The sequence below is a fragment of the Mandrillus leucophaeus genome, unplaced genomic scaffold, assembly GCF_000951045.1.
Source record: "Mandrillus leucophaeus isolate KB7577 unplaced genomic scaffold, Mleu.le_1.0 Scaffold336, whole genome shotgun sequence".
Classification (NCBI taxonomy): Eukaryota; Metazoa; Chordata; class Mammalia; order Primates; family Cercopithecidae; genus Mandrillus; species Mandrillus leucophaeus.
Genome location: NW_012103543.1, coordinates 1100064 through 1115153, shown reverse-complemented (window position 1 = coordinate 1115153; position 15090 = coordinate 1100064). Strand labels below are relative to the sequence as shown.

Here is a 15090-nt window from a genome sequence, read left to right as displayed (position 1 = left end):
GAGAAAGGAAAACAACCATTTAAAATGTAAGTGCAGTTGAGTGGATATAAGGGACTCTTCCAGCTCCTATCATAAGCAGACAACTCAATGATAAGTATGTGGGCTTTTTAAGCTTTAAAAAATATTCATAAATCCCTTTTTAGATTCTTTCATTTCAATTTTCTTCAAGCAACTGCAGTGAGAATTAGACAAGTTTATAAATTCTCATTTCTATCTTTCTTGGGCCAGTCCTGATTACTCCTATCATGCTTAATACTGGCTCACATGGGGACTTCCACAAATTCTTTAATATACTGTGTATCTAGTGTAAAAAAATTACGTAAAACACAGTAATTGATGATATTAATGTATTTGGTGAGATTATCCAATAGATTTCCTTGAAGTAACTCTACTAAATTTTTCTTCCTTTGTAAAAACCACCCCTTGGTCTTAGATTCTGCTCTGTACAGTGGCCAGGGCTTAAGCTCTGGTACTGTATGAGTATGCAAACAAGCAGATTTCACAATCAGATGACACTGAGACTTAGGCTTACTGTGCCAGACTCTCTTTGCTGACTGTTCTCTCATCTTGGGCCAGCCTAGGGATCTGAGAACCTGCTGCAGTTAGAAAGAAGTCACCTGACCTTGAAGTTTCCCTCCTGTCTTTTCTCAATCGTTCCAGCTCTCATACTCAAGAGTCAGAGCTCTCCACCACTGTCCTGGCCAGAGCAGCACCCCCCAAAGGGCTGCGTGTACCTCTGGCAAGAGAAATGCATGTAGAAGACAATGCATTTTTAGTCCCTATAGATTTTCTATAATGTCTCTGTTTCCAGAATCTCACGTGTGCCTTAAAAATCCTTTTCTTCTACATTCAAAAGGACAGTTTGATTATATAATAATACCTGGATTTATGCATTAATCTACTGACAGCAGAGCCTGTTAACAGACATTTTTCCACTTGCTCCTCATAGCAAACCTTTGAGGGCGGGAGCAATTATTATGAGGATGATTTTATAGATGAGTAAATTGAATCTCAGAAATTTTAACTTTTTCCCACATCACCTTGTGTTAGAATCTGGATCTGATTCCTGACTCCAGATCCTATTTGTCTCTAGATTCTATCTGTGCTCTTTTCATCACCTTGGGGGTACAAATCTAAGTAAGCAAACAAAAGCCAAAATAGGATGTTTAACTATTTAACAGAGTATGGCGGTGTCAGTATGAAATCTTTGCCCATCTGGTTTAGTGGACATAACTGTGCCTGGGCAGAAGAGAGAAGGAGGAGGGGAGAACAAAGGCAAGGTCAAGAGCAACTACACTGAAATTTGGAGAAAAAGCAAGTTAGATATAAGGAAGAGGACCTAGTATGTAATAGATATTAATGGGATCAGTGACATCCATCATTTGTGAATGGAACAGGTTTTATTTTGCTTGGAAGGTTTTTTAAATTTTTATTTTTTCATAAAAAACTCAACAAATTAATGTGCCAATCTCCCCCCATATTTACTCTCATCTCCCAATTTCTCTGAACATAAAATTCAAGTGGATTCTACAAATGAACAGACAGCTGTATACTAAATAACTCACATAAGTACTTTTTTGTTGACATTTTTGTCCTGTCCCAATTAGTGCTTCTTTCAGGATTTGAGGTTAGGTATTCAATTAAAAATACCATTCTTTTCTTGGTCATAAGAATGTACTTGGAGCATTTATACCAAGGCGAATTTAGAGATCAGATACATAATGTGGTACATTCTGTAATATACATGGGTAACTGAATGCCTTACGCTACAGAAACTTGAAATTAGGCCTCTATTGCCTATATTTCTGGGCTGTTTTCATTGCTACTTTAATATTATCTATCTTATACACACACATACACACACAAACACACACACACACACCCCAACCACCACCACCACCACACAACTTCACACTTTTTTGGTATTTTTGTTTACTGGAGTAAAGGTAAAGAAAAAAAGCAAATTAAAAACGTCAACAAAGTTTTTATAACATCTTAAAATTACCTTACTTTCTACTTTTAAAACTGAAACACCAACTCTGGGTGACTAGAAATTGAATCAGAAATGCCCCCCAGTCCTTAGGTTGACATTAGAGAGAGACCTGTATGTAACAAGTCGCCTGACTCTCCTAAGAATACATTGAGAGAGGGTTTGCAGTTCTCGCCAGCTGGAGGAGTCTTCCTGGTATTGATTGATTACCACAGTATTCACCTTGGAATGACATAGATATACTGGATATTATGAAGCTTGGAATTTAAAAAAAATTATCATTTTGTAATTTTGTTCACATTCCAACTGATAGAAGACACAAGAGATACTTCAATTTTCCAAGAGAATGAAAAAAAAAAATCTTGCCCATTCTTCTGAAATTTAAGTAGGCAGCCCTTGAAAGATCACTGGGAAAAGTCTGTATTTTCTCAGGTTTAACTAAATAATTTATGCATACTTTCACTTTGGCATGATGAAGCAATTTTAGCCTTTAAAACCCACAACTACTCAGGAGGGAAAAGGTCTGGTTCCTGCAACTTAAATAATTGAAACATCCAGGTGGAAATGCTTTCAGCAGTTTCCCTTTTTGAGACAAAGGAAGAAGACCAGAATTTAGAGATACCAAGAATAAAGAATTGATAAAAGACGTAAGCTCGGATGTATTTAATTTAGAATGGAAATCTTGCAATATTTTTTGAATGATAGAGACCAGAATGAGGTGTGAGGTGAAACGTCTGCTTGCCTGCTGTTTATAATAAATGAACAAATAGAAAATAACATATCAGTATAGCCCTAAGCCACACATATATGTATTACATATATAAACATAGCATATACAAATAGAAATAGCTATAAATCTACTATAACCCTATAACCCACGTCAGCCCAAGCTTTAAGCATTAGGTAGCTATTGGAGATCTTAGAGGAAGCTGTGTTAAGAAATATTGTGCTTTAATCCCTGGCTTCTTGGGTTATATAAATGTGTATATCTTTTGATATACAACTAAGTAGAGTAAGATGAATGAAAATGGAACAAAATGTCACTTCTGTAGGACACAGGGCTGCAAAAAGGACAGAAGGAGCTACTAAAATACTAGAGGAGATTTTGATATGTAGGTATCCAGTACAATCAGCCCTCTGAGTCCATGGCCTCTTAGCCTGAAGTCAGATTTCAGAACTGCCATGGGGAAATTTACCTTCTCACTTGCAGGTCTGTAATGATATACTTGTAAAGGAGTGTGGGACTTGGAACATTGCCTGTGTAAATTTAGAGCACAGCTTATAATCAGAAAGTTTTGAGGGTTAAAAAATTTCCTACTATCTTATCAACGTACTAAAAAAATGCATAGGGCACTTTGTGTTGTAATTTCTTGTGGGAGAGAAAAACACTTAACAACTCACAAAGCACTCGTTGTTACTATTTCTAAAAAACCTTTGTCACGTCCATATCTGATGCTCATGTAAAGATGACAATCAGCTAAGGTATAAAATAAGGTAACAGAGCTAAAGAGAATTGGTTTCCTTTAGAGTTGAGCATGACCGAAATTATACAGGAAGGGTAAAAGAGATCTTGCTACGTATGTATTCTTTAAAATGAGTGCAGGCTTCATTCTCTCATAGAGGAAAACAGGCTCGTAGATTTTAACACTCCGAAACTTTTGGCCCTGTGCATCACAGGCATGCAACATACTGGGTCCTGTAAGGAGAGATCCCGAAGAAAATATGAAGAAAGGTTACCCTCCGAACCAACAGGAAAGGTTAAGGTTGGCCAGGCTGCATAAGACAGGGTTGCTGAAACTCAAAGGTCACATCCTGAACAAGGTTGCTGTTGTGATGATTTCATTCTGAATGCAATTCTGGCTTTGTTTTTGTTGTGGTGCTGTGGGTGAGGGCCACCTAAGTGACGTACGTTAGAGATGTGGACTGGGGAAGAGTGATTAAACCATGGACACACCAGTGTCGTTAAGGGATTTAAGAAATATTATTCTTGATCTATGTAAAGAATCTGAACATCAACAGCTAAGGTATGCAATGTGAACTGAGGCCTAGAAAGAGACTGATATGGGGTGGGTGGTGATTCTTTCATTTTCTTTTCTCTCTCTCTCTCTTATTTATTTATTTATTTATTTATTTATTTATTTATTTATTTATTTATTTATTTTTTGGTCATCCATTGACTTTAATTAAGCCCAGCCAGCCTCATAAGCATGGGAAACTTGCAGAACTTTTTTGTTTAAAGTGACCTTGTTCCCAGGATTTGCCCTACAACTTCTCTCAGCTCCACTGCAAGGATGAATATTCACATTCCTGCTCTGAATCTTAGAACGGGGCACCTGGCGTAAAAAGAAAATTTCAATCTCATCTTAAGTATAACACTGAGAGCACTGTTTTTTAAGGAAAAAGAAACCTTTCTCCATAATCCTGCTGGTTATACTTCTTAACTGTATTATTTTAAGTCAATTAATTCAAATTTAAAAATAATGAAATTACTAGCAGAGACTCTAAACTTCTTTTAGTATATTAAATTGGGCAGATTGCTTCTCTCCTTCTAATTATGAATGTTGCAGTTACAAAAGAAACTGTCATTTTGATAGAGCAAAAGACAATCTGTCTGCCAAAAATGTCCAACCATAATTCTAAAAAAAAGTCATCGGCATCAAGAACATGCTACTTTGTTTGATGTACTGTCTTATTGGAAACCTGATTTGCTTTCAACCTCTGAGACAACACATAACATAAGTTTGTGTGACTAATTTTTCTTGGAAATATGAGTAATTAGAATTAGGGGCCATTTTCATAGCAGGAGTGGACAGGTTTTTAAAAAATTCAAAGTAAGTGCTATAGTTATTTTCTTTGCTGTTTTTTATCACACTCCTAAAACCAAGTAGAAGGGGGATGCTGGGCTTTGTACTGGATAATGCGAGGCCCCATGTAAATTGTGAGCGACTGCAAAGTACGGAAAGGTTTATTACCTAAGGTGAGCCCTCCCAGAGCTCCTGGAGTATAAAAGCATTAAGCGCATGTTCTAACAAAGTCATAAAAATCAATAAACAGAACCCCCCACCTGTGCAATGGCCCCAGTGTTAAGTTTTATACATGTAGTAATAGTGCATATCAATTTTCACCACCCTTCCTACGCTAGCTATTACAGGGCCTACCACCACCGGAGGGACAGCGAGAGCCGCACCATTCATCCATCCCACAGAGTTGTCTACATGCCAGGCCCATTGCATCATTGTCAGTTTTATTCTATCTGCAACTGGACAAGGCTGCAGCCCTAGCTTCTGTACACCCACTCAGTACCGCAACAATTGCAACTGTGTGCCTCTGTTTAAAGAGTTTACAAGTCCTTCTGAAAGAAAAATAGAACCGTTGCATATTAATGCCCCCAGGCCCTGGACGATCACACAATGGAAAAAGGAAAGACATGTCGCTTCCATCGATATGTGACCTTGTCCAACTGCTGCAGTCTGTGACTTCTCCACCAAGGTTTAAAAAATAATAATGCTTTCTTGATAAGCATCTGGATGACCAGGTTTCTACAGCAACTAGTTATAATCGGAGTGCTTCTGAACAGCCAAAAGATTCGGAGAGCACAGATCACCGTTTTATTACACACATGGTAACATATGCTAAAAATTAGGCCTGAAATATGCAGCATTTTCACCAGGTTACGGAAGTAACTACTAACATCACACTTATTTCATAATTAAAGGAAATTCTCCACCCACCTCCCCATTTTTACCAATAAAAGCAGAAAATATCACTGAATATGTAACCTTTGTACCACAGCCACTCTTTGCCATCCGCTCCTCTGTACAGGGTAAGGACAGGGGACAGGCTTATTAAAATCCCAGCACTTGTTAGTAAAGAGGTACAATAACTTTGGGAGGAATACTTCACTTGAGGTATTCTGGGAAAAAAGAAACATAAAAGAAAAAACAGCCTTGTTTTAATCATAATCCAAATATAGCTGCTCTGGAGTAATGAGGAGCATTTGAGAAGAGAGCCTTCATTCAGACACGGAACTTGGGTGATGTTTTCAAATGGTTAACCTTTAAATGGTTTACCTTTAAATGGTTCTGTTGGTTATATAGTTTTAATATGCCTGAAAAACAAAAGAAGGCCCTTGGTGATGACTCCGCTTCTCCCCTCCCCAGCAAAAAAAAAAAAAAAGAAAAAAAGAAAACAAAAAACCCAGGAGTTTTATCTGTCTGAGGTTGCCTTTGATAGCACTCACAGCACGGAAGTGCCACTCACGGATACTTAGAGCTGCGTCATTTAGGAGCATAAAAATAGAATAAAGTTGTATAGCAAATGAGAAATTATGATATAACTCAAGTGCTATGGCATGAAACCGGCAAAATGAGCCATCTAAACATTTTTCAGAACCAAAAAAATAAAATTAAAGAAAATGGAAAATGCAACTCTAGCATGATTTCTGTGAAGGTGTGTTTGAAGTCTTACTAACTTCAGTGCCCTCAGTGAGAATAGTTGCTATGGATATTATGAGAAAATTAGACATTTCTAGCACTGCAAAGAAAGTGAAGCAGTGCAGTTGTGAACAGCTGGCATACAATAGATAATTTAAGGGAAAGTGACCCTCATGTATAATTTTTAACTGAAGAACTGTCAGGCCCCATTAGTTCCAACAGGGCCTGCCAGGACCAAGATCGGTTTATAGGAGTATTGTATTAGCACAGTTTCTCAAAGAGCAGTGTGAAAACATAATATGGGGATTTGGTAAATTCAGCATTTTAAAACATTGTACACATTATTTGTTCTACTGACACCATTGCTCTCTGCTTATGTGTTCTGAATGCAAAGCCCAATAGGGTAGCAACTGCCATGGTAAACAGTTTGTGAAAAAGCCCTTCTGAGCAGCTGGAATATGGTCAGAAGTAACCCCCAAAAGTTAAAAGGGCAAAGCAAGTGGTGGCTATTATACACCGTGATGCTGAATGCTTCTGACTCAAAGGCCTTGAAAGAAACAGGCAAGGAACAGAAAAATTATATAAACCCAGTCAACCGAAGTTCTTGTGAGAAGTATGGAAATTCTTGGACAGCCTGTGAAGGATGTAATGAGATCTAATTGGGGAATATAACATGTATATTTCAAAAGTAATAGCCAAAGCAAATCATAAGAAAAAAAAAAAGAGGTTACCTCTTCTCCATCACATTGGCCATTTAACTAAGCAAATACTGAAGCTTTCTTGGCACCAGGGTTATCTCACTTAAACACATGGTGACATAAAATAATATACATGTGACATGCCATAGTTTCAAATAGCACCATCTTTATTGAAAACATGGGCTGGGTGCAGTGGCTCACACTAATAATCCCAGCACTTTGGAAGGCTGAAGTGGGAGAATCACTTGAGCCCAGGAATTCAAGACCAGTTTGGGCAACATACTGAGACCCCTCTCTACAAAAAATCAAAAAAAACAAAACAAAACAAAACATTATCTGGGCATGGTGGTGCATGTCTGTGGTCCAAGCTACTTGGGAGGCTAATGCAGGAGGATGGCTTGAGCCTGGGAGGTCAAGGCTGCAGTGAACCATGATAGTGCCACTGCACTCCAGCCTTGGTGCCAGAGTGAAACTGTGTCTCAAAAAAAAAAGAGAGAGAGAAAGAGAAAGAAAGAAAAGAAAGAGAAAGAAAGAAAAAGAAAGAAAAAGGGAAAGAAAGAAAAGAAAAAGGTAAAAGAAAAATGGATTCATGGTAAAGGAAAGCCTCAGGGAACGCTTCATGGGGAAGAGGTCATGGAGCTAATATGTATATGAAACACTTACTTAGTCTAGAACTTTGTAGCTCGATAAATGGCTGTGTTTAGCATCTGGTGGAACACCCTGTCTTTAATTTTATTGTGTGATATTGTGCAGTTTAAAATCATGTTTGCCTTACCTCTCTATCCTTAGGGAGAGCTGCTTGATATTGTCTTGTTGGTATTCCTTGGTGTAAACGTTTTGAGGAAATTTCAGACACTTATATCCCAAATTAATGGGATTCTTGGCATCCTCTCTCCCTTTTAATGTTGCACTGATGTGGAATTAATCTCTCTATTTAGATGGTTTGTCTTTGCTACAAATATTAAATAATCAAGTCAACATCTTTATATATTTAAATCTACCATTTGGTTATTTAGAAAGGCAACTATTCAATTCCATAATTATAGCCACTTAAATCAAAGTCTACTAATTAGATAACATAGCTGGGCTTTACAGGTATTATAGAATATTCTTTACTAGACACTATATTACAAGCAATCATTAGCTCAGCTATAAAAGGGTTTAAATACTAATGTTTTTTTTTAATTTGTTTTATAACCTAAACAAGCAATCAATGTACATTAATAAGCATAATTGTTTTTTTGGCATCTGTCCATTCATTTGGTCCACCTTGACAGCTCTAGCAAATGTGTCAGCAAAACTCAGCACACACAGTACACAAGTAGGAATCACCAGTGACATCTTCTCAAATATATATAATGCATTAAATTATTTTGATATTGAGAGATTAAAACCTCTGCAGTGTCCATGAAATCCCTTTTACATACATTCCAGACAAAGACTGACAGATACTTCCACCTCAAACACAACATCGAAGTGGCCATAAAGCAAGCCTTAATGAGGCGATAAATGTGTTTACCTTTGATTAGGTGAGCTTCTCGATAAGATAACGTGGAGAAGCACTTTCCAAGAGTAAATATGTACAGAAATTGCTGGCCACTACTGTTCTGTTGAGATTCCACGTGCAACAGAAACACCTCACTTGTCCAACTCACCTTTCCGCCAGCTAATTTGGCTTTGGCAATGGAAAGAGCAGCTCGTATAAGAAATCTTTACCTCGCTTGTGGACCCCAACAGTTCTCAGAAAACCCTTTCCTGGATTCTAAGACTCTGTGCTATTATACAACTCAACCATAACTCTTTCCATGTTGTAGTGTAACTGTTTTCTTGTTTGTCTGTTCCTCAATAAACTATGAGGACTGAGATTCTGCTTCCCTCATCTTTGTCTCCTCCAAAGCTAGGATGGTGCCTGGCCCATGGTGGACGGTAACTGGTCTGTTTCGAATACATGAATTTTCATCATAGTTTTTGTGATTGTGTTTATGAAGACACTGGAGCAACAATGTTCTGCAGTTCTAGAGATCTTGATGTGGTGGCAGCCTTGTGTCCAGTCCTATGTATGTACATGTTGATATTTTTCTGCCTTTTGCCAAATAGGGCAATAAACACCCACCAAGAGCACTATACAATCGTATACTCTGTATTTGTTTCAGGTGACCTTCCTGCAGGGCAACTTTGGCATATTCTCTGCAAAGGTACAGTTGATGGATTTCACATACGGAGACTGTTATCATTTGGTCCTTGACAACTTTCATAAACAGTCACTCTTAGCTTAACAAGCAAATGTGTAACAGTTAAAATTGGAAGAAAAATAAGGCCAAAATGGCAGCTTACTGCACAACTTGCATGCATTCTAAAATAAAGTAAATATGAATAAAAGGTAACTTATTCAGTGTCACTCGTACATATTTATAGTTTAAAAATTAGTCAAAGTTTATGTCCTGAGGTTGTACCTACAGGAAGCCAGATGTGCCTTCTGCACGTGACCTAAGACAGGCCTAGAGCAACTACTAGATAATTTCTCGCTCATCCTCTACACCGTCGATTGCGGCGGCTTTCTGAGGTGAGAGAAACTGACAGCACTAACTCTCCAGGGCAGAACTTTCCAGTCAAGTGGATCAACGGACTGAAAATCTCTTATGAATAGTCATTAGGCCTTCATTACAAACCCCTCAAAACCCAGTTCTCTTTTCGCAACCAAATGCCTTTTGTCATCTTCACAAGGTGCATCATTTAATTACCAATTGATTTCTTTATATATGACAACATGTCAGATAGCAAAATACAGTGTATCTCCCTTAGGGGGGAAAAGTCTGTTAACTATCACTATGCCAGATTATGGAATTATCTGAAAAACAGGCATCGTGCATACTGTTTCTTCATTTTCACTACTTTTTCTAACATTCAGAGTTTCTTTTTGTTGAGAAAAGCCAATAAAAGAAAAAGAAGAAAAAAGCTAATGAGAATCATGATGGAGTCCTCCCATACCCTGAAACACTTTCAAATTAGTGAGAACACATTTTAAGCTTTCTTTATATGAAAAACGAATACTCAACAACATATAGGGAATATAGAGTGAATTCCAAAATGCAACTATATAGAGAACTACCATGGCCCATCTTTCTACATAAAAAAAAAGTCAAACAATTGTTCTCATTATACCAAGCATTTACTCAGCTTCTGACTTAGCTAATGCACTGAATCTTCTGCTGCGCAACTGCAGCCTGATAATCAAGTCAGTACTGTATTAATAAGCTGAATAATAAGGGAATTTCAAAAATGTACAGGACTATTATACCGTAACAATAAAACCTCAAACGGAGTAAACCAGGGCAGTGCTGAAGGTAGGCGTCAGAAAATAATGAAACCAGTGTTGCAGCAATGCACTCCATTGTGTGGTAGTGTAAATGCCTGCTTCTTTCATACACAGAAGCCACATTACATGAGTCCGAAATGTTCTCAGAGCGTCACTGTGACTGGTTGTGCTAGAACCTGGCACCGACGGGCACTGAAAGCTGACATTATGCTGTAGGATGTGCTGCAGGTGTGCAGGCCTGGGAACGTGCTCTAATTACATATTTTCCTGCCGCGCAACAATTAAGGTCGCCAAAATAATTGCCAGTTTCTTAATCCCTCCCTAACAAGACTGACATAAGGAATGGTTTATTTTTCTATGGTTGTTTTGAAAGTGTTCCTCAAGATTTTGGTTTTCTATGGAACTGCATAAAACTAATTCTTATGTTCAGATGTGTGATTATACCCATTGTTAAATTTTAAAAAAAGGCCTGTCTTTGAATTGTGGTAAAACTAAAATAATTTTTAAAATGTGAATTGTATAACCTGGTAGGTGGTTTAAACATTTTTCCTCTTAAAGAAGGTAAATTTTGCTTTTAAAACCCTATGTTTCTACTCTCTGAACTGCTCAAATCATGTGGAATGTTAAAATGGGCTGGGAAAAAAAGCAGACCATATGAAAACCTAGACCGAATAGGTGTCTTCACTTATAGCAATGATTCTTCACCTTTTTGGAGGGGGATAGTGGGGAGACACTGAGCCTTTTAAGAATCTGCTTAACCATATGGACTCACTGCCCAGGAAAAATGCATCAATGTACTAAATGTTACATGCAATTTCTGGTGGTTTGCAGATTCTTTAAAAAATCCATTAATGAATTCCAGGGAAAGAATCCCAGTCAACTAATAAATATTGCAATTATTGACACACTCTCCTTCATTCATCCACTTCTGCATTCTCTGAGCCATCTGACCACCATATGAAGCATACAATATCTACCACAGGCATCAGGAACCAAGTTTGTGGGATTTATATTCAGAACTAAAACCCATTTCTTTCATTATTATTAGTTGTCAATTTCCCACTTTGGTTGTGCTAATTGGGCAGAGCTGAATCACTCAGAGAATTCCGAGCCAGCTTACTCAGTCTTGCCCCCTTTCCTACAAATCAGAAGATAGCACTGCGTGCTGATTGAGTACTTAGCAGACAAACTGAAGTTATGTCAAGCGCATTACGATTTAACACAGGCTGAATGGTAGGGGCAGCAGATGTAACTAATGGGGTTAGGGAGTGAAGAAACTGGAGCGGTGAGAGAGGGGATGGAAGGGAAACAAAAGTGATTGTATCGGTAATAGAGACTTCAAAGGGGAGTAGTTTGGAAGATCTGGGTGGGGAGGGGGGGATCTGGCAAATGGAAAAAGAGGCACATCTGCCTATAGAGTAGCCGATAGAGGAGAGAGGAAAGGCCTGCCTGGAGAGAAAACAGAGTGGGGAATCAAAGGCAAGAAAATGTATAGCTGCAGAAGAAGGGAAGCTCAATTCCATTTAGAAAGGTAATGACACAAGGCCTCCAACAGTTGGAACTGTCCCAAATTGGCCTGTTTTGAGTGTCCCATCCATGACTTGTTGCTAAGTCAGACACAAAAAGTAACTTTAATAATTTGATAAAACCATTTCATCTTGATGTTTGAAAAATCCTTTCATTACAAGAATAGTGGGTGGTTTAAATATTACTTGCTCCTCTTTCCATTTTTTCTTATGTGTCCGATGCTTAAGGACAATGTTTGGTCAGAAAACTGAGGTCTCATGATAGACAACTCAAATATGAGTTTTATGGATAAAAGTGAGGAACAGGCATGCCATTTCTTTTCTTTTAGGAGATGCTTTGATTCTTGAAGGGGTGGACACTCGAATTCCAATGATGGAGTAAGCACATGTGCGTATGTGTACACGCACACACATGCTTGTGTGTATTACAGTACAACATGGGGTGAGGAGAGAAGGGCAAAGACCAAATTCTTAAAGTGGCTTTGCGGCATGCAGTGGTCAGAAATGGCCTGTGCTGCTAAAACTCAGACCATATTCTGGGATGCTGTTTCTACCACCAGTGGCCCATTCCTGTTCATACTCACATGCTACGTGCCACTCAGGTGTTTTTTTAAGGCCAGCTCAAGAATGTCCTTTCTGACTTATTCAAGGAGAGAAACTTTTAGTTCCTCCTTATACATATACAAAATCGAGGACTTACCTTGATCATCCCTCGATTCATTCACTCAACAAACATTTCTTGAATACTCACAATGTGTCACACTTTGACCCTTGCCAAGCGGTTCTTTCTGACACTTATCTGTAAGGCTCTGTGAGGACTCACCTTTGAACCTTTGGTGCTGGCACATGGTAAGTAGCTAATATTTGTCAAATACAATAATGAATTGAGTGACTATAAAATAGCTTCCCAAACAAATCAAAGGCAGGCTTATAGAAAATGTTTCAAATAGTTGTAAGGGTTTTTTTTTTTTTTTTAATGATTTTTATATACAGACGTATACTTATTAGCAAAATAAATTTTTAAGACATTGCAGTTCACAATCATAGTACTACTGGTTTAATCACAATCATAGTACTACTGGTAGCTTTCTCCTGGGCACGGCAAATTCACCAACTAACACACTGCCTTCATAGAGCATGCAAAGATGTATCCAGCTTCATTTTTGACTGACATAAATACCATCAGCCAGTACGGAGCATTGCACACACTGATCTGAGTGCTACAGACTCCCAATTAGTCACTATTCACACAATTCTACACCTAACCCATAACAGGCTTTTTTTCCCTTAACCCAATTTCCTTGACCTGTGTTTTCCTTCTAACCAGAGTTCAGAGACAAAGGCAGAGCAGTAAATCATTTTCTTAGAAAAACACCATCAGGCTACTTCAGTCCTTTGGGCTGTTATTTATATGCTGTACCTGAAAAAGTTATTTTGGGATAGTGTAGCTCACTAAATTATATTTTCCTCATTATCATTATTACTTTAAAATGATCATTAATTTGCTCTTTGGCTTTCTAAGAGGGAAAACATCAAAGAAACGAGAGTTCCCCCTAATTTAACTTTTCTTGAAAGGTAACTGATTTACAAACAAATTACTTGTGCCTTGTAAGGAAGAACCAAGTGCATCTGCTCATTTGATACATTTTCAAGGGTTACAGTGTGGAAATGAGGCTCTAAGAAGCTCCCGTGTGATCCACAAACAACTTCACGCTGTATTACACGTGCGTCAGATACAGAGACCAAACCCTCTGAGTTGCAAGCAACCTGTGATGCAGAATGCTTGCTTGGCAGTGCCTGAAACAGCTTATTTAAATTGCAAACTTTGCAGTCACCACTTACAGGTGATTTTGAAAGTTCATTATATAAACTAAACAGCTTAATCTCCATACTTTGTTTTTAAAATCACACATATATTATCTCTGAAAGATGCTATTTAATCTCTCTCTCTCAAAAACTCATCAACTCTGTTAAGAAATTGCCTTAGAGAGTAAAAATGTATTTAAAACACGCATGGAGCTTAAACAAATGTTTCAACTTGAGGGCAAATAATGTTAGAGGCATGGGTAGGAATTGCCAGGATGAAGTTTGCCTTGAATAGAGATCACATGAGAAGAATTTTGAAGTCATAACTTTATAGTACAAGATGATCAAAGGCAAGTATTAATACTTTTTTATCAGCTCACCTTCTAAACAATATTTCAGTAGATTTCCTTTCACACAGTGATATTTGTAATAAATGCTCTGCCTTTGTTTTAAAGTCAGTCTGTAGAAAGATGACATCAGCTTAGCAAACAATAAAGTGCCTGTAATATTGTCTCCAGAGGGCTGTTACATTTACTTTGTAGCAGTAAAATTCAATTTTCAAAAAACACTACATGAATGATGTTAGGTTATTAACCCTATCACCACCATAAAACATCATTATTGTGTGCAGAATGTAGGTCACTATCTAGAAGGCATAAGTTGCTTTTTTGTTAAATAATCCACTTAAGCTTCTTTTCTTTCCTAGAGCCTGGGTTGTGTCCCTTCTTTTGGGAAAAAAAATATTCCAGCATTTAGTCAGCAGACTGGAACAAGACCCCTAAACTTTTCATTCTAAGGCTCTCTTTCTTTGTTGCCATTTAGTTATATATCCCAGTTCTGAAGTAACCCTTTGCATTTACTTATTACCAAAGCCTGTTTTTCTTCAATGAAAAATTAGTATATCATCATATTTTTTCAAATGGCAGAGACATAACTCTCACATGTTTCGGTTCTAGGACAAAAAGAAAATAAGGATGTGTCTCATTGCAAAGCCTGAATCACTCTCACATTTCAACACCTTGAATACAAACACTTTATTTCTGGACCTTAATATGTTTCACTTGCTATGCCTGCATAACAGCAGTAGTTACCTGATATAAGTGATTAAAGATCTTCCTGTTTAGAAAGAAGAAGAAGATTTAGCGACAGGACGTCAGCATGCAAAGAGTTAACTAGTTAAACTTCTACAAACCCCCAGAGTAACTTTCCAAAAGCTGACAATAAGTAAAAGAAGTGCTGGTTATCCATTTTTTAAAGGGATGGGATTGGTTTTAGAAGAAAGGGAAAGAGGATCAAACACCTCAATGCAACAAAAGGTTGT

General features: G+C 37.8%; 2 protein-coding genes and 1 long non-coding RNA gene across 3 annotated transcripts in view; all 3 read right to left on the bottom strand.

The window, feature by feature from the left end:
• Positions 1–15090, bottom strand: part of ZEB2 (zinc finger E-box binding homeobox 2) — a 128150-nt gene that overhangs the window by 68150 nt on the left and 44910 nt on the right. The window lies entirely within an intron of this gene.
• On the bottom strand, positions 5924–8074 carry LOC105545684. Its single transcript, XR_001006970.1, has 2 exons — positions 7897–8074; positions 5924–6098 (listed from the first exon to the last, which is right to left on the bottom strand). It is a non-coding gene; the product is annotated as an uncharacterized LOC105545684 (long non-coding RNA).
• Positions 7221–8210, bottom strand: LOC105545685 (putative uncharacterized protein encoded by LINC00269). The gene has a single exon (XM_011988701.1). The coding sequence runs from the start codon at positions 7740–7742 to the stop codon at positions 7221–7223; it is 522 nt and encodes a 173-aa protein (XP_011844091.1). The 5' UTR covers positions 7743–8210.